General features: G+C 44.9%; 1 protein-coding gene across 2 annotated transcripts; it reads left to right on the top strand.

The window, feature by feature from the left end:
• Positions 1–632: 632 nt before the first annotated feature.
• On the top strand, positions 633–16,124 carry LOC114791795 (tubulin-specific chaperone cofactor E-like protein). 2 transcript variants are annotated; one of them, XM_028982243.1, is made up of 9 exons: positions 633–891; positions 3,027–3,166; positions 3,451–3,613; positions 3,689–3,852; positions 3,955–4,136; positions 4,243–4,499; positions 5,792–5,918; positions 6,837–6,953; positions 13,282–16,124. In XM_028982243.1, exons 3-9 carry the CDS (start codon positions 3,472–3,474, stop codon positions 13,604–13,606), a joined length of 1,314 nt encoding a protein of 437 aa, XP_028838076.1. In that variant the 5' UTR covers positions 633–891; positions 3,027–3,166; positions 3,451–3,471; the 3' UTR covers positions 13,607–16,124. The 2 variants fall into 2 exon arrangements, with proteins under 2 accessions (XP_028838076.1, XP_028838077.1); XM_028982244.1 differs by having other exon boundaries at positions 3,689–3,828; positions 13,282–13,606.
• The last annotated feature ends 2,245 nt before the right edge of the window (positions 16,125–18,369 follow it).

The following is an 18,369-nucleotide window of genomic DNA, read 5'->3' as shown; positions in this document are numbered from 1 at the left end:
TTTATGTCAGTATGTAACCTTGTTTAAATGTTGCTCTTGCACTGCCTGTGTCCCCTGTTTGGACTGTATTTAGCCCGGTTTGTTAATGTTGCACGTCTGCGCTTTATGTCAGTATGTAACCTTGTTTAAATGTTACTCTTGCACTGCCTGTGTCCCCTGTTTGGACTGTATTTAGCCCGGTTTGTTAATGTTGCACGTCTGCGCTTTATGTCAGTATGTAACCTTGTTTAAATGTTGCTCTTGCACTGACTGTGTCCCCTGTTTGGACTGTATTTAGCCCGGTTTGTTAATGTTGCACGTCTGCGCTTTATGTCAGTATGTAACCTTGTTTAAATGTTGCTCTTGCACTGATTGTGTCCCCTGTTTGGACTGTATTTAGCCCGGTTTGTTAATGTTGCACGTCTGCGCTTTATGTCAGTATGTAACCTTGTTTAAATGTTGCTCTTGCACTGCCTGTGTCCCCTGTTTGGACTGTATTTAGCCCGGTTTGTTAATGTTGCACGTCTGCGCTTTATGTCAGTATGTAACCTTGTTTAAATGTTGCTCTTGCACTGACTGTGTCCCCTGGTTTGACGATGTCACCAGCAGAGGGCGCTGTGCGCGCGTTGAAAACCATCGCCGCTGTAACCCGAAGACGTTGAAAGCCGCGCTGGTCCCTCGTTCCTGGGTTCCAGCGGGCCCTGTCCTTCCAGGTGTCCGCTGTTCGAAGGCGACACGAAACGCGTGTCACGCTCAACCTGCAACGAGTCCGGCGGCTGCCGACAGCGCGCTGTTTCGCAGCCACTTTTTGAATTGAAACTCGCCAGTGACGTCATTTCCGGGATGAGGTCGACGTAAGACAAGTCAACTGAACTCAACAATAACAAACATTCGCGGTGACCGGAGTTAACGGTAAGGTGAACGTGGTAATCTTATTTGTTCGTTTTTTTTACACGACGTTCTGCGCCTGCTTCGGAAACGTCGCACGACGAGACGTTGGAAAATGTCAAGCGTTATTGAGTTATTTTTAGCCGCCTGCCCCCTAATGCCCTACTGTAACGCAGCCTGCAGTACAGTACGGTGCTTTTTAAACATATGTCGTCACTTTTAATCCGCACGAAGCACGAATTTTAACGAGTTTCGTTGCATTTCCATGACATTTCCTCGGTCGCAAAATAACCCTGCGGTTAAAAATAATTGCTGTAGTAAATATAGCCGCGTGTTTGTGTGTGTTTTCCTCCTGATCTTTTGCCGCACTGACTGTCATCGTTTTTCATCGATAATAACAAAAAAGGGGAAATATGGTTCATGTTCGTGCAACACGGTGGTTGTGCCGGATTATATTTTTATAATCTTGACCCCCCCCCCCCAACCCCAAACCCCGCCCCCACCCGAGTTCGTAACAATCCGGTTGTCATGGCAGCGAGTTTTAAATTCCGCGACCTGTCGCTGCGCAGCTGCCCCCCACCCCTACCCCCAGGTGACATGTGGTCCTAACCCCCCATCTCATGGGTAAGACATAGTAAGATGATTCAGGACGCGTGCAGTAATAACAATTACTAAGCCTTTGTTAGGGGGGCCATGAAGATTCCCCCTATGCAGGACCGTTTTAAAATATTAATAATAAAATGTTAAGTCAACGTCTCAAAAATAAAATTCTCTCCTCAATCCTCTACTTATAGACTATACTATATATTTATAGACTATATATAGCCCCTACCATTTATGAGACGGCACCCCAGAACCATTTAGAAACCTGTTAGAATGGAATTATTTACCAGAAGCCGCGTTAGTTTGTTCACATCAATCTAACCAAATGATTATTAAATAGGACCACTGCATGCTGATGAGGCTATAAAATCAATGAAAAGGTTACCATTAAATGGTTGGTCAGAGTGTTAACCTGTTAACCTCAGCTCTGTTACAGGCTTTAAGGCCTAATCTGTGGACGATTAAGTCGTCTGTCTTCTGTTCATGGCGGTTTCTGTTGCATAGTATATTCGCAGGCATGCCAATACATTTTTATAAAAATGCTAGCATAGTAGCAGAGGTCATGGCTACTTTTGTAAAGCCACTTATATATTATTGGTCGTATAGTTGTTTTAGTCTAGTCTTTGCATCCAGCTGTTGTTTTAGTCTTTATTAGTCTTAGTCGCATCCAGACTCGAATTATTCTATTGAAGTTTCAGTCAACTGAGTATTTGATATTTTGCACGTGCACGGCTAGATTCAGAGCGGGTGTTCTGACAGATCAGCATACTTTGTCAGAATAGCATACCAGTAGAGCAAACTGATAGCCCTAAGCCTAACCCTAACCACACTTACGCTGACAAACATTACAGACGCGACCAAAATGTGACCGTGATCGCGCAACGTATGTGCATTACCCAAGGGTATGCTGATCTTTTAAAGCACCGGCCTCAGACTGAACACTGCCAACATTTACTGGTCATGCAGGCGGTTTTAGGCGTGATATGTTACACATGTGCATGTGAAAATAAATAAGTAAGAAATACATTTGATCGGACAAATGTTTTGTGTAAATCAATCTCAAATCTTTGCGATGTGTTCAGGGCCACTTTGCCGCATGTATAACCAGAAAGTAAATGTTTTGAAGTTTGTAGGGGAGGTTTGTAGTAGCCTAGTGGGTAAAATCACAGGTTCAAACCCCACTTACTACCATTATGTCCCTGAGCAAGACACTGTCCCCAGGGGGACTGTCCCTACTGATTGTAAGTCACTCTAGATAAATGCTCTAAAATAGAAACGAGGTTATCCATTTTGTGAAATACTTTTTATAAGAAGCTGCGCTGTTGTAAGCCACAGAAGCCTACGTATGGCTACAAGACTCAGTTTTGCTGTATCGTGCACCATTCAAATGATAACATATCTAATGCAAAAATGTTCTCATACATTATTTACAAAATAGCAATATTTATCTAATTATAGATCATAAAAATGAATTAACACATATATAAATCTCACTTTTGTTCTTTATCTCACTTTGTCAGCATCTCTCCTCACCACTACAAGCCTTTTCTCAACAGCTGGTGAACATTCTATGTCCTGTGATGTCACTGCCTGGTGCCAAAGTTGGGATCCAGATGGGCTCCCTTCCATGCTGAGCCAAAGATTGGTTGTGTTGCGCTTCTCCTATCCTGGATATCTGGCATCAAGCAATTAATCTGTGAGTTGTTGTTTAATCTGAAATGGAAGTTTTTCCAGTCATTCTATGATCAGTGTGCAACTTCACCTTTTTTTCCACAGTCCCTTTGCACCTTGAGTCGTGTGTTCCGTCCAAAGGCTGTGCAAATATTTAACTATGTTAATGTCGATGGTTTTTTAAATATGTTTAGTGTCGTCACTGGCGGCTGTATTAAACTGCAGTCTAGTTGTATGGTCTCTTTTGTAAGAAAAAAAAAATTTGACCTGCATGTAAAAAAAAAAACTTTACTCCACTGCTCTTGTTAGCCAAAATACTGGGGAGACGCAATGGAGGTGTCAGAGGAGACAGGTGGACGCACCTTGGTCGAGGTGATCAGTGACAAATACAGCCCAGACAACTTCCCCTACTGCCGAGGGCCTGGCAAGGGTGTGGTGATCCTGTCAAGCCCACAGAGCTCACCTGTCAAAGGTAACCGCCGGCCTTGCTTCTGTATACGTGCTTGGTGCTGTTGACGGAAAACCCAAGTGTCCTTTTATTCGTCAGACCGCCTGAACCTGCCCAGTGTGCTAGTGCTGGAAGGCTGTGGCATCACCGAAGCCGGGGACGAGTCGGAGGTCGCCACCTTTTGTGCCCACGTGGTGGAGCTGGACCTTTCCCACAACCAGTTGCGTGAGTGGTCTGAGGTGGGTTGGCAGTGTTGTTGCCAAGTGAGTTGCCTTTTGAAAAATTGAAGAAAAAAAACAAACAAACGCCAAGACTTAAGTGGAAAAACCCACGCCATATTGATTATTGTCAGTTACTTATTTCAGGTCAGCAAGATATTGGCAAACATTCCAAACCTCGACTTTCTCAACCTGAGCATGAACCCTCTGTCTGGGTCTAACCTTGAGCCGTCTGCAGCCGAAGCCTTTTCAGGGCTCCGCCGTCTGGTCCTCAACAACACGCGCGTGTCCTGGGACGTGGTGCACACGATCACGCGGGAAATCCCTGAGTAAGGACCCGGACATTCTCTCTTTATCATTGATACGGGACACCAGGATGTGCTTTTAGTCTGTAACACCCACCGCTGGCGTGTGCTTTACATGTGTCCGGCCCAGGCTGCAGGAGCTCTTCTTATCTCTGAATGAGTATGATTCTGTGGCCCTGTCCCCTGTCCCCTGCCCGTCCCTGCGGCTGCTGCACATCACTGACAACCAGCTGCAAGACTGGAGCGAGGTGCGCAAGCTGGGCATGATGTACTCGGGCCTGCGGTCCCTCATCCTGGCCAACAACAGTCTGAACTCAATCCTGGAGCCACAGGACTCGCTATGCCGCCTGTTTCCCAACCTGAAAAGCATCAACCTTCACAACTCGGGTACACGAACAGGGCTCATTCATTATTCACTTGTTGTGTGTGGTGTTTATTGAGGGTTAAGCACATTGTTAAAGGTCCCTTGATAGGAAATTTGTATATTGGTCTTAGGGGTCCCCTAATACTGTATCTGAAGTCTCTTTCTGAAAATCAGTCTTGGTGCAGAATTCCCCAGGTTCCCAAGGACGTGCCATTTGGGTGTGTGTAGCTTTAAATGCTAATAAGGAGGAGAGAGGGGGGACGAGGAGGAGAGCGCCCTATAGAATGTGAAAGTGAAGTGATTGTCATTGTGAAACACTGCAGCACTGCACACGGTCACACAACAAAATGTGTCGTCTGCGTTTAACCATCACCCTTGGTGAGCGGTGGGCAGCCATGACAGGCGCCCGGGGAGCAGTGTGTGGGGACGGTGCTTTGCTCAGTGGCACCTCAGTGGCACCTTGGCGGATCGGGATTCGAACCGACAACCTTCTGATTAGGGGGCCGCTTCCTTAACCGCTAGGCCACCGCTGCCACCAATGTCAGAAATTACATAATCAACACCATTCACCAACCACAATGTTTGGCGCAGACAGGAAGTCGTGTAACCTTTGCCCTTATGGCGTCATAAGGGGACAAATTCCACATTCGACCATCTGAGCTACCGTTCTCTGAACGGTGAAGCAGAATCCAAAGCACTCTTTACACCTATCGCCATTTCTAGCCACTGCAGGACCACAGACAGGCTAGAGGAACTTGTATTACTGTTAAATCATCTGAATAAATGAAATTTTCATATCAGGGGACCTTTAACATCTTTTAACACATGAATCATTTAAAAATTAATCACCATAACGACTGGATTCATTTTGACAGACATATGTTAAATGTTAAATAAAAATTATGCTGTATAAAAATATATATGATATACACTTCCTGTCACAGGTTTCACACATTTTTCTCTTAGGGTTTTTATTTTACTGAGACTTCAGCAGTTGAGGTGTACAAAAGTAACCAAGTAACCGGTAAAGCGGTGTCAGCGGATTCAGTTGGAGATGCCACGTCTGAAATGACAAAAAGTGGTTTGACTGGGTCATGAGCTTGCTGAGCTGGTTTGAGATCAACTGGACAGAACAGTAAAAGCTGCAAAAGACATATATGTAGGGAATAACTTTTTGCAGAATTATATTTTTTTCCATTTTAGAAAGATGATTATGATTTTTGTGTATTTACATTTTTTTTTACAAAAAAAAGCAGTGTAGAAAAAATGTACATGGTCTGCATAATGATGCCGTGCGTGTGTGTGTTTGGTGAAGGACTGAGTGGCTGGGAAGACATTGAGAAGCTCAACATGTTTCCTCAGCTGCGGGAGGTGCGGTTGATGGGCATTCCTCTGCTGCAGCCCTACACCACCACAGAGCGTCGCAGCCTCATTGTGGCACGGTGAGTGGAGCACGAGAAGGTGGAAGTAGGATCAGATAGATATCAGTAAATAGTTGTATTTTGAATCATTAGGCAAAAATAGCCAGTACCCTAAAACATCACAAGACCACTGGGGCAGTGGTGGCCTAGCGGTTAAGGAAGCGGCCCCGTAATCAGAAAGTTGCCAGTTCGAATCCTGATCCGTCTCCGTCCCCACACACTGCTCCCCAGGCACCTGTCATGGCTGCCCATTGCTCACCAAGGGTGACGCGTTAAGTGCAGAGGACACATTTCGTTGTGGCACCGTGTGCTGTGCTGCAGTGTTTCACAAAGACAATCACTTCACTTTCACTTTTCACTTCACTTTTTACCAAGGGTGATGGTTAAATGCAGAGGACACATTTTGTTGTGTCTCCATTTGCTGTGCCGTGTTTCCCAATGACAATCACTTCATTTTTACATACTGTGCGTTTCCTGAAATTTACATTAGACATTACCATTAAAAAGTCCTATTTTCTAATATGCGCTGGTCAGTAACTCACATACGTCAGGGTCTTATGAAACTAGCTGTGATCGGTTGTAATTCATAGTAATTTGCTGCTTTTTATCAGGAGATTGATCATTTTAGTCTCCCTAGAGCAGCGTAAGGTCAAGTGTGTTGATCAGGCACTAACTGGCTAGGCTAGTATCGGCATATTTTGCATTTATTTTGACCCACCATGTTCGCATATGTAAAATGTTGTGTCATTAAAGGACTGATTGGTTGTGACTAAATGTCATGACAAATGACAACTGAGGAATAGGTCATAGAGCATCGGTCTGTGTTTATATCGTGAGGCAGCACTCTAGTTGTGTCTAGTTCCGATTAGAAGCATGTATTCTAGTTAAGTGTGATGCTGCTCGGAACACTGTCACTCCCTGGTTATCTCTGCGCTGCAGGCTTCCAGCTGTCGCCGTCCTGAACGGCAGTGTGGTGACAGACGGGGAGAGGGAAGACGCCGAGCGATTCTTCGTACGATATTATCAGGACAGCCCCGAGGACGAGCTTCCACAGAGGTGATAACGCACACCCGCGCACACACACACCTCACATACACCAATAAGACATAACATTAACACCACCATGTAATAGGCTGCAAAAGTAGCCCTGATGCATGGAGGCACGGCCTGAAAGAAACCAGGTACCACGTGGTATCTGCCACCAAGCTGCCAAAAGCAGATCCTGTAAGTCCTAGAAGTACCAAGATAATATATTTGTGGATCAGATTTGTTTTTAATGCTCGATTGGACTGAGATTTGCACACCAGCTCAACTCCTTAAATATGCTGCTGTGTTCCTCAGACTAGAGCTGACTCAGTGGAACCTTGACAGTTCAGGATTTAAACCCGCAACCCTTCGGTTATGAGCCTGCTTCCTTACATTTACATTTACATTTACAGCATTTATCAGACGCCCTTATCCAGAGCAACTTACAACCAGTAGTTACAGGGACAGTCTCCCTGGAGCAACTTAGGGTTAAGTGTCTTGCTCAGGGACACAATGGTAGTAAGGGGGATTCGAACCCGGGTCTTCTGGTTCATAGGCGAGTGTGTTACCCACTAGGCTACTACCACCCTCCTTACCCGCTAGGCCTCCGCTGGCCTTAGCGGCCGCTTCACAGCTTGTGAACTAAACACAATAATTTTTTTGTTTTGTGGCACCTGTACAGGCATCACAACACTTAAAGCGCCTCTTTCACCATTCCCAGTCGGTCCCATGGTAAAAATCCAGTCAGCATAACACAGAAATGCCTGATCTCAGATCAGTAAGAGCAATCCCCGCTTTGAGGATCCCCGAGTTAAAATCGTTTTGTCACTTCTGGGGATTCCTTGCCTTTTGCAACTCGAATTTGATTTAGGGGTGTTGGGGCGGTGCCTGTTCCCTCTTTCTCTCCCCTCAACCCATTCTTTCTATTCCAGACCTCACAGTTGAAATGGTTGGGGAGGTGTAGTGGGATCTGGAGGCGATGCCGGGAAGCAGGTCACCCACACCTTTTCGCCCACCACATTCCACTTAACTTGGGGAGAGTGCGGGGGAGAGCGTTGCGGGAATGGCCGCAGTGGACTCTCCTGCTGGAGAAGCTAACCTTTGAGAGACAATGTGGCCAGTCTCTCCATGCTCAAAGACACCTTTGTTTCGGCATACTTAGATCAGAAAACTGATACGCAAGGTGGCAGCTTGAAGTTTTTTTAATTTTATTAATTTTTTTTGTATTTCCCCCTCTCCATCTGTAGTTGTATGGGGATTGAGGTGTCAGATTTTTTTTTTTTTTAAAGTAGCGCCCCATTACCCCATTTCTTGCCTCGTTCTTTTTCTTGTTGTTGTTAAGTTGTCCTTTAAAGGGATTAAAGAACAGTCCTCTGTGTGTAATTGTAGCTGGTCCACTGCTGTCCATGTGGCCATGTGATCACGGACGTTCTGATGAGAGGCGACTGGCGGGGTTTCCACAGTGATTTGGGAGAAATGCAGGGTGTCCTATGACTCAATCTTCCCCTCAAGGTTGATTCATTCTTAGGATGAGAGGCTGTGAAAAGCAAACAGGTTTGGAGGTTTGGAAAGTTGACATGTTTAAAAAAAAAAAAAAAAGTATCAGGAAAGAACGTGACCCTGTAGTGACCCGTCCGCAGACTGAGATCAGAGCTGGTCACTGCCGTTGAGAGGACGGAGATCTGACACAAGCCGGGGACACCTCAGAGCCTTTGAGTAACACTAACCTTGGCCGTAGCACGAGAGAAAGTGAGAAAAGGGAGACTCCCTTTGAGAAACCTTAATCGCTCCTACATCAGAGTCTGGCCACGGTTTGCCGAAGGGACGATTTCAGCGGATGGGTAGGGGCGAGGGACAGTGCTGGACGAGGTAATCGCTTGATTCTTGGCTGTCTTTGAGGAAACAAAACCTTGTCCCACACAAAGGAAGCGACCTGTGACAATCTTAGGCCAAACCCAGCAAGAAGGGTGTGGGGCAGAACGTGCAAGAATGAGGAGAATGAAAACGGAAAGTCGGGTGAAAAGTGGCCAAGCTGCATCCAGTTTCCCTGCTGTTCTTCCCCCGTGGAACAGCGGGGAAACAGAGAGATGGGGCGGACTGGAAAGGCCAAGAAAGAGAGAAGGGAAAACCCTGGGCAGAGGGAGAAGAAGGGGAGAGCGAACTCCCGAACTGTGATGGCCTTTGAGTAACTGAGCCCCGGCCGGCGGGTTCGCGGCTACAAGCTGGGAGGCAGAGCTGGGGCTGAAAGATGTAGGCGAGTGGGACGAGAGGAGGAGATTTGGAGAGATATGAGAAAGAGGGAGAAGGCCTCTGACGGCCTTTGAGTAACCATAGACCCAACGATGAGTGTTTGGAAAGAGTGTAGAGATCCAGGGTTGGGATTGGGGCAGAAGGGGCTGAAAAATAATCGCGGCTGAAACCTTTGAGCATGTCATTATTCATGCCGGTAACCAAGTAGATAAGATCATGCAACTCTAGACAGTATGATGTGGCCAACAGAGGCCATTTAAATCCGAGATTTAGCATTCTTTACACATGCTGACCTTTTTCCGATTTTCTATATCCTTAGATTAGCATTATGGAGTGCATTAATTGTTTATTAAATAGTATTAACAGAGCTATGGACCTAATTCTTTTAAAATAAGATGTCCGTGTAATGCTTATTCATGAATGTTTATCTGTAAGCATTGAGCCGCTGCATATCGCAGCCATGGTATATGGTTTCGCTGGAATAATTCTATAGATTTCCTGTCCAGTGAGATTGTGGGCGAAATACAGCCGCTGCTTTTGTCTAGTGTCATCCTAGATAGAACTAATGACTGGGCGAGGAATCCAGGGCACCCACGTTATCACCGCTAGTGTGATTTAGCCGCGTTTAAGAGTGCTAAGCGCACTAAATGAGAGCTTTGAGTGAAACAGTGCCATTCTGAGACAGAATGGCACTTTGTACAGGCTGAATTCCCATGGCAGGCCAGTGAGCTTTAGGCACAAACCCAGGCAAGGGGCTCGCTTTGTGGGGAGACTTTTTGGGCAGGCAAGGGGAAATTGCTTTGATTGGCTCAGCTGTTACAGTAGCTCTCAAAGCAAAGTCTTTCTTCCAGATTTTATTTAATCGTTCCTGGGTCTTATCTCTGCCGCAATCCCCCTGTGGGGGTGGGGGGTGGGGGTGAGAGCTTTCTCACGGCAAAGGGACTCGTTGTGCTGCTTTGCGCACACACACACACACACACACACACACACACACACACACACAACCCTTTACAAACTATTAGTCATGCTCGCCAATAAGCAGACTTATTCAGGATTACTTCTTCAAGGTACTCTCCCATTCTAACTCTCATTCCCGAAGGCCCTTTTCTATTATTTGTTTTATATTAAACTCACTCTAAAGCTATTTCAGAGGTTCTGTACAAGATATAGCACATCGTAATAATCTGTTAATCTGTCTGCGTGTTTGCTTTGGCTGTGCATGGCGTTCCTGTGTATTGTTCCTCAGTTCTGAGTGTACAGTGGCATCATGTCTTAGATTATACTCAACATTACATATGTCAGATCCGATGTCAGATCTGTCTGTCCTCACTCTCAGATTGCACATTCTCACTTCGCTCAACATTACACTACATATTTACCTCTTGCACATTATATTATTTATATTACATTACACAATACACAGCATTAAAAATGTGCCAGTCACAGGCTTGGAGGAGATTGATTTTATCATATTCAGCTTGTGAGTATCTAGGCAGGTTTCTGAAGGAGTTCAGTTACAGTTGAACTTGTTGATCATGCGAGTAATGTGTTAGGACAAGAGCCCGTCTGACATTAAGATGCTTCATCAGGATTTGGTTTCATTGAAGATGATGCTAGATGATAATGGCTCATCGAATTACTACGTTTAGCTGCAGACAGAGCTGGATGAGACAAGACAGATCGTTGAAAAGCGATGTGAGGTCCAGCAAGCTAGTAGAGCCAAGGCTCTGGACCAAAACATGAACCAATTGACCTGAGAAGAAGTGGAAATGGCAACTATATGACATATTGTGCATTGGGAAGGGAGGGTTTGCCAAGGTTTATGAAGCCAAGGATCGTCAAGCGGGTCAGTTTGTCGTCGTAAAAGTTCAACAGTGCAACAGTGCAACCTAAATCAACCATGGTAGAAACCACTGTTCTACAGAGGCTAGACCACAATTACATTACCAGGCTTATTAAGACATACTATTTACATTTCCAGATTGACTTACACTCAGTAGTGACAGGGACAGCCCCCCTGCAGACACTCAGGGTTAAGTGTCTTGCTTAGGGACACAATGGTAATAAGTGGGATTTGAACCTGGGCCAAGGCGAGCGTGTTACCCACTAGGCATCTGTGCACAGTCACGGAGTCTTGTGAAGGTGGCGATCTATACAAGCTCTGCATCGTATCCATGACAAAGGTTGTTTCCACAAGGGTATCAAACCAGGAAATATGATGATGCTGGCTAGGTGAGAATTGGTCAGAAGAGAACGCACTAGGGTGGCTGGGACATATTACCTAGTCTTACATAGTGAACCACGTCACATGGTGCTGCATGTGTTGCCGCCATATTCCATCACCCCCGCAGCCGCGTGTCTCCTTTTAAAAGTCATGTCAATTACAGCTGATGATCTATGCCCGAACCTGATTGGGCCCTATTTTACTCGGGCTCTGGCTTGCACAAACTTGGGGAACAAATCACTGTTGTTTAAGTTAAGCCTTTAAGGGTTGTCTTAAGTTAAATTTAACCATTTTCATTTGACTTTTGTTTGTCACATTTGCACAAAAATTTAGATAGCGTTTGAAAATGTGCTTTAGAGTCATTGAAAAGTCATGGAAAAGTCAGGGAAATTCTTTTGTAAAAATGTGTAAGACCCTGATGGTCCCTGGGCATCATTCTCATCTTTTGGCAGAGGGCAGATGTCCTGTCTTTTCTGGCAGCAAACAGTCAGCTACTAGGCACTGGATGGGCACCAGCGAACCTCCAATGCTTAGGAAGGAAAGGAAGTGGTGGGGGCCACTTCACAGTTTCCTGGAGGTCACAATAAATAAAGACCCAGCGCAGAGGTCGAGTGTCGAGGAGCTACTGCAACACAAATTTGTGTGCAATCTGGAGAGTGATGCGTCCTCTTTGGCAGGATGCCTGCACCACTGTAGGGCCCTGGGCTAAAAATGTACAAACAAAGCTCTGAATGGTCTGCCGGCTCTTCCCCAAACTTTTCCACAGATGAAAAAATGTGAACGGTTTGGAGTAAATGAAGATGGAACACAGAAGAAAACGACAAATTTAATGGCGGCGAAACAAATTATACACTTTTTGAGTGATTAGCCATCTGAAATGAGCTCTGGAAGCTCTGGTACAACATCGTGACCACAGTCTACACAAAAAAAACCTTCACCAAAAAGGAAGATATTTGTAGAGTAATATCTATGCAAACTATCCATTTGGGCTTTTTGAAATGTATTAGAACTATAAAATTAATTTGTTTCACTTTCTCATGTCACTGCAGTTAATCCATCTATTACAGCTATTTTGGGGGTTGTAATATAATATTTAGAATTATAATATATATATGATTTAGAATTAGTATTAAAATAATATTTTACTAATATAATTGTCATATAATAATTTAACTGTTTAGCATTGTAATAGTTAGAATTCCAATAACAGAAAGTAAAAACTTTTCTCAGAATGCAATATAAAACTATTTTTAAAAAGTGCAATCCAAAGAGCGTTCTTTGGACTCTACTTCTTGTGTGCATTCTGCTGTGCTCATCTTTTAATTACGAATGGGAATTACTGGGCATATCACTGGTCAATCTGGATTATTGATACCTCATTAGGAAGTCGTTACCTGGACATGCAGCCTGCGTATGTCAGGCAGACCGTAGCAGGTAAATGACACCATGCTTTCAAAAGTATATACACAGCCAATGTGTGAATTCTTCATTTGTCACCAGCAAAACTGACCTGTACATTTCCATTTTTATTTGCCCAAATTAATTTTAACATGCATTTTGAGTGCGGTGCGGTCTAATGCAATCTAACGCAATCTTTTTTTACAACTTTTTTTACTTTTCACTTTTTTCACACCTTCACCCTACCTGTTACACCTATTTTATGTTTTATGTTAAAGACATAAAAGTGTAATTGTTTACTTGCAATATTTGCAATACTGTAGTCAATAGCAGTAGCTAAAGCATTTCACTGCACATCATATTGTGTACGACTATGTATGTGACAAATAAAATATGAATTTGAATTTGAAAGAAACAGGTACTTTTGACAGTTGCAGTCGGTTTAAGACTTTAAGTAAATGTCTTGTGGTCTCTTGTGTTCCTCAGGTACCACAGCCTGGTGTCCCGATATGGGCGCCTTGCCCCGTTGGCTGAAATTGACCTTCGCCCTCAGTGCAGTGTCCTCGTGAACATGCGTTATGGCGAGCAGGTGGAGCAGCTGACCCTCAGGCTGGAACAGACTGTGGCCGAGCTGAAGAAACAACTGAGGCCGGTAGTGCAGCTACCACCCAACAGGATGCGGGTCTTCTACATTGACCAGCAGCTTGGCTATGCCCTCGCCCCCCAGGAACTGAAGTATGGTGCCCGGGCGCTGCACTCCTACAGCATGAGGGATGGAGATGAGATTTTGGTTATGCCTAAGAGTCAGTGATGTAGAAATCTGTGCCCAAAGAACCTGCTTATCCTGAATCTGGTGGCTTGGGGTGGAGGAAATCATGGACGATGCTATGCTGTCACCTAATAGGGGTCTTTTTGTAAGGATATTGGTTGGTTGTAATTTACAATGTTTTCTTCCTGGCTCAGAGAGCCAAAGGTGGTGGATTGTCGACCTACAAAAGGTGAGGTGTAATATTGGGTTTTGATCAAGCTTTCTTTTGTGAGTGCTAAAAGTGAACAAATGTCAAAATGACAAAACATAAGCCCTCGCTGGGACTTTTTATAAACAATTTTTATGGGCACAATTTTTGGTGAACTGAACATCAGGGTGTCACTGTTTTATCCAATTTATATTACCTGTTGTCTTGATTCTTGTGAGGTAAGTTGTAATTTAAAGCACCATAGCTGCAAAGTTGACAGTGGCATGGACATTCTTTACACAACCTTTTATTTGCTCTTTATTGTCTTGGGCCTCATTCACCAATTTCTGCTTGATTTACCCCACCCTCGTTCTTGAAAAAGATATAAATTTGGTTCTGGCATTTCTAAAATGAGTAATCCTACCATTGTTCCTAGTGAGTTTAGGTGAACCCTAGGCTGTGTTCACAATTCTATCTAGCTGTTCTCGAAAGCCAAAATATCTTTCAAAAGTTGTCATGTGTGACACACCACGGCACAGCACCCAGTGCACACAGTGAAATTAGTTCACTGCATCCCATCCCTGAGGAAACTTTGGGCGGCCATGAAAGACGCACAGCGAGCAGTGTGTGGGGACGGTACTTTGCTCAGTGGCACCTTGGCAGTTCGGGATTCGGATTTCTTCGGGTCGGAGCAATTATTATACATTTTTACACTAAAATGACTGTTACTCATCCCAGCTCTAAAGCAGTTGCTGAATGAGGCGCCTTGTGTTGAGTAATATTTTATTAAATTACAGAATTTCAGTAGACAGTGGCCTGTCTATGAACACAAGATTGTGTTTTGCATTGCCAATGCCAAGAGGTTGCAGAAATTGTGACGAAAGTCTTTCAGGAAGAAAAACCCTATAGAGCTGTTCTCTGTGCATCTCAGGAATAACAGATCGTCTAACGTCAGATTGAGAAATAGTGCACTGATGTCTGTGTCAGTTGTCACTTTCTTAATGATTTTGCATGTATATGCGTGTACTGTACCATAAGGTTGTGAAGGGAGACGTGTCTAAGCACTTCTGTATCCCAAGGGGTACAGTAAATATAGTGCGCTTGATGTTAAATTTACATTTTTGGCTAAAGGTGTATTCTGGAATTCAAGCTTTGCCTTGAATACAGCATGAGGAATCACAGAGGTGCATAGTGAGTGAGTGTGTGTGTGTGTGTGTGTGTGTGAGAAAAAGTAAGGGCCAAAGAAAGTGAACCTTAGCCGGCAGAGGTAACTGCACACCGTCCACTCTGTCAGGGTCACTTCCTCTCTGCTTGGATTACAGCGGGTTCAACCAACGGGCTACAGCCCCACCTCCCTCGATGAGTTCGTATGCAGCCTATCTCAACCGCATTTCACACCCACAAGTCCAACACCTCCATTAGCAGAGGTGTCAGCAGGCTGCAACTTGGCCGTGTTTGCTTGATCCAGACCTCTGGCTCATGACGGCGTGTGTAAGGCCAGTGTAAAATAATCCCAGTGATCTTTGTTTTATTCAAGATGCCACAGTACAGGCATTTGACTTAGTATTTGTTTTAAAAAAAAAAAGAAGAAACTAACTGATTGTCAGGAGAACATGTGCCTGTGGTACCATGTCTCACCTTATGAGCCAGATTTCTTTTACAAAGAAGCAGCTTCAGGGACAGTCCTCCCCCCAACATCCCCATGCTTCCCAGCATAGAACGGCTAATCCTGGGATTGCTGTTACCTTGCACAGCCCACTCTCTGATTTCAGTGTGCTGCCCATGCAACTCTATCTAGCACGGGGTGTGAGCTGGGAGATCAAGGCCCCTTCCGATGTCAAATAAAGCATGTGTGTGCAATATTGATATTGATGGGTATTATCTTGTCAGGTGAAAACATTACTCATCTTATTGTTATGCTGTGTCTCATCACTATCACAATAGAAGCTTAATTGACATTTGTTTTGCAAAAAACCAAATCAGAAATACAGAATATATAAATAATTATTACATTTGCAAATTGTAATATAATATAAAAGTAAATGTTTTATGTCGAAATTTTAAAATCTGATAAAGCAAATGTGGTCTTGTTTTTGTCTTATCACTGTCCCATGACTGTCTAATCACTGTGTTCACTGAGTGTCCCCATGTGGTCCCTGTTCTGCCTTTTGTATTGGGTCGCTGTTGATGTTCTTATGTCCTGTCTCAGAGCTGAACCCCGAGATTACTGCTCCTATGAACAGCAGTGTGCGCTAAAACCTGTTTGTGTTCAAGGAATGGAGAAATGTGTTGTTTTTTTGTACCATAACAAGTATGTTTATGTATTTTTGCTCATTGTGACTGAAATAAAGACAAAAAATTCAGAATCATTCATACAGTGAGACACACCTGGGTATTTTGGAGGAGTTCAAAAAGATGAAAAGGATTATTATTTGCTTTGTGACACACAGCATAGCACAGCACATGATGCACACAATGAAATGTGTCCTCTGCATTTAACCCATCACCCTTGGTATCCATGAAAGTAGCCCAGGGAGCAGTGTGTGGGGACAGTGCTCAAGGTGACCTTAGTGGCCCCATGGCGGTTTGGGATTCTCTTACTTCGCAGCTAGGCCACCACTGCCCCAGTAAGTAAGATTTTGAAAATAAGATTTTTGCACATATGTCAGTGCCAACTTGAAAGCATTCTCTGGGCTTGAAGGTTTGGATGGATGCCTCCTGGTGGAGCCCAAGCAAGCTGCAGTCCAGCTGGAGTCGACCCAGTGACAGAATGGCCAGGCAAACACCAATGACTTGGCTGAAATAATCATCAGATTTAATTGAAGTTACAAAAAACAGGCACAGGTTCATAGATTATGGCAAATACATTCCTGATTAGCACCATCAGCCCACCTACACTGCTGTCAGGAAACTCATGGCGCCTGGACTTGCTCACCAGCTGGCGGCTTGGACTCAGTACAGTGGGCAGGAGTTGGGGGTTATCAAGCCAAGACAGCCGGGACTGTCTGGTAGTGCTCTGCAGGAGGGTCAGTGAGGGCTAGAAAGCTTTTTACCTTGCTCCATGCCCCAGAACCTGGCTGGACATTACGTAGCCTGATCCACCCCATGCACCATGGCACTGGAGCCTGGGCAAAGAGCACTGAACGAGAGCCATTGTGCCCTTAAAAGTGGTAGGTTTTTCTGGGGGAGGTTTGGGTTACCTGAGGGGGTCTGCACTATGGAGTAGATGTAAGAAGAGCAGGGCAGGGCAAGGCCAACTGCTGGGCAGCAGGTATGGGGCTGGGCAGGGAGGAGAAAGGCAGTGAAGGGATTGGATGACCCAGCTGAGATGCCTTCCAGGATCTCTCCATGGAGCTTCACCTTTGATGGACCCGCGTATACGTGGATGAGAGGGCCTTTTTGATACTTTTGACCCTTTTCCCACGCTTCCCTCTTGTTGTCAGCAATCCATCCCTGTCTTGGTTGACATTCGGGTAACTGGGTCAGCCTGAATCTGATTGGACAGGTCTACATTAGTGGGCTACTCCATGGCAGTTTGCCTAGATCCTTGATGCCATGAGCGATGCTCAACACAACCCATGCATGAATAAGATATATGAACATACCACAAAGAGCATTAATACGTTTAGATTTACTTTAAAGATCATGGTGAGGAACAAGAGCAGTCTGGAGATCCAGAATAAGGACGTGGAACTTCTTACCTTCCAGCTCCCCCCTCAGATCCAGAATAAGGACGTGGAACTTCTTACCTTCCAGCTCCCCCCTCTGCTTCATGTGAAGAAATATGCCAGGGAATATGCTACTTATATGTTTGGTCAAGTTCCTGCATGGATTGAGTGGTGTGATTTGTTCATTTATGCGGTAAGGTGTAAAAGAGCAGTCCGCTGAGAGCCTCAGCTGTGGTCACTGGGAATCTGGGGACAGCCTTGTGTCCTGCGGCCTTTCACACTCCCGCTGTCCCCCGACACAGCGCTCTCTGGTTACCTAGACTGTCCGCGTCCCAACAAAGCCACGTCTGACTCCTTCTCCCTCCCGTCTTCTTCCCAGACCCCATCGGCATGGATTCACCTGAGATTTTCCCCTGCCGCCGCAGAAATCTCTCCAAAGATCTATGGTAATGAGGTCCCACTGCGGCTGCTCTGGCACTTGTGTTCCACGGGCTTAATGAGTTGGAGGGGAGGTACACAGAATGGGGTGGAGGTTTAAAGTGTATATGCACACACACACACACACACACACACACACTGAGTGTCCTAAGTGACTCATGTTAATGCTTTAACCTAATCCCTCAGTTTTTAACGGGGAAAAAAACGTATAGTTTTTTTTTTTCCCACAACATTCCATGTTTTCTTTTGTCAATAAATGTCCCAATGTGGGCTGCACTCCACTGGCCTTGTGTTTTTTCGCACAGAGCACTGATGGTAGTTTCTTAGTTTTAGCCACCACACATGGACAAGAGCAAGGCTACAATATTTCTGTGTTGTTGTTGTTTTTCTTTTTACTTTTAGCCCTCCCCTCCCTCTTACTGTTCTTTCTGCCTCTTGGACCTTCACTCTCCCTGTTCTCCCTCTCTTCTGCATTAGAAACACCTCCACCCCTCTCTCCGCCCCCCCCCCCC

This window comes from Denticeps clupeoides, chromosome 6, assembly GCF_900700375.1.
Source record: "Denticeps clupeoides chromosome 6, fDenClu1.1, whole genome shotgun sequence".
NCBI classification, from domain to species: domain Eukaryota; kingdom Metazoa; phylum Chordata; class Actinopteri; order Clupeiformes; family Denticipitidae; genus Denticeps; species Denticeps clupeoides.
Note: the sequence above shows the minus strand (reverse complement) of the source record. Positions and strands in the feature narration are given on the sequence as shown.

Excerpts from the sequence above, each read along its gene's own strand:
- LOC114791795 (XM_028982243.1), top strand. The coding sequence starts at position 3,472 with ATGGAGGTGTCAGAGGAGACAGGTGGACGCACCTTGGTCGAGGTGATC. Across the intron at positions 3,853-3,954 it reads GTTGGCAGTGTTGTTGCCAA|GTCAGCAAGATATTGGCAAA; the intron begins GTGAGTTGCCTT and ends TACTTATTTCAG. Across the intron at positions 4,500-5,791 it reads CATCAACCTTCACAACTCGG|GACTGAGTGGCTGGGAAGAC; the intron begins GTACACGAACAG and ends TGTTTGGTGAAG.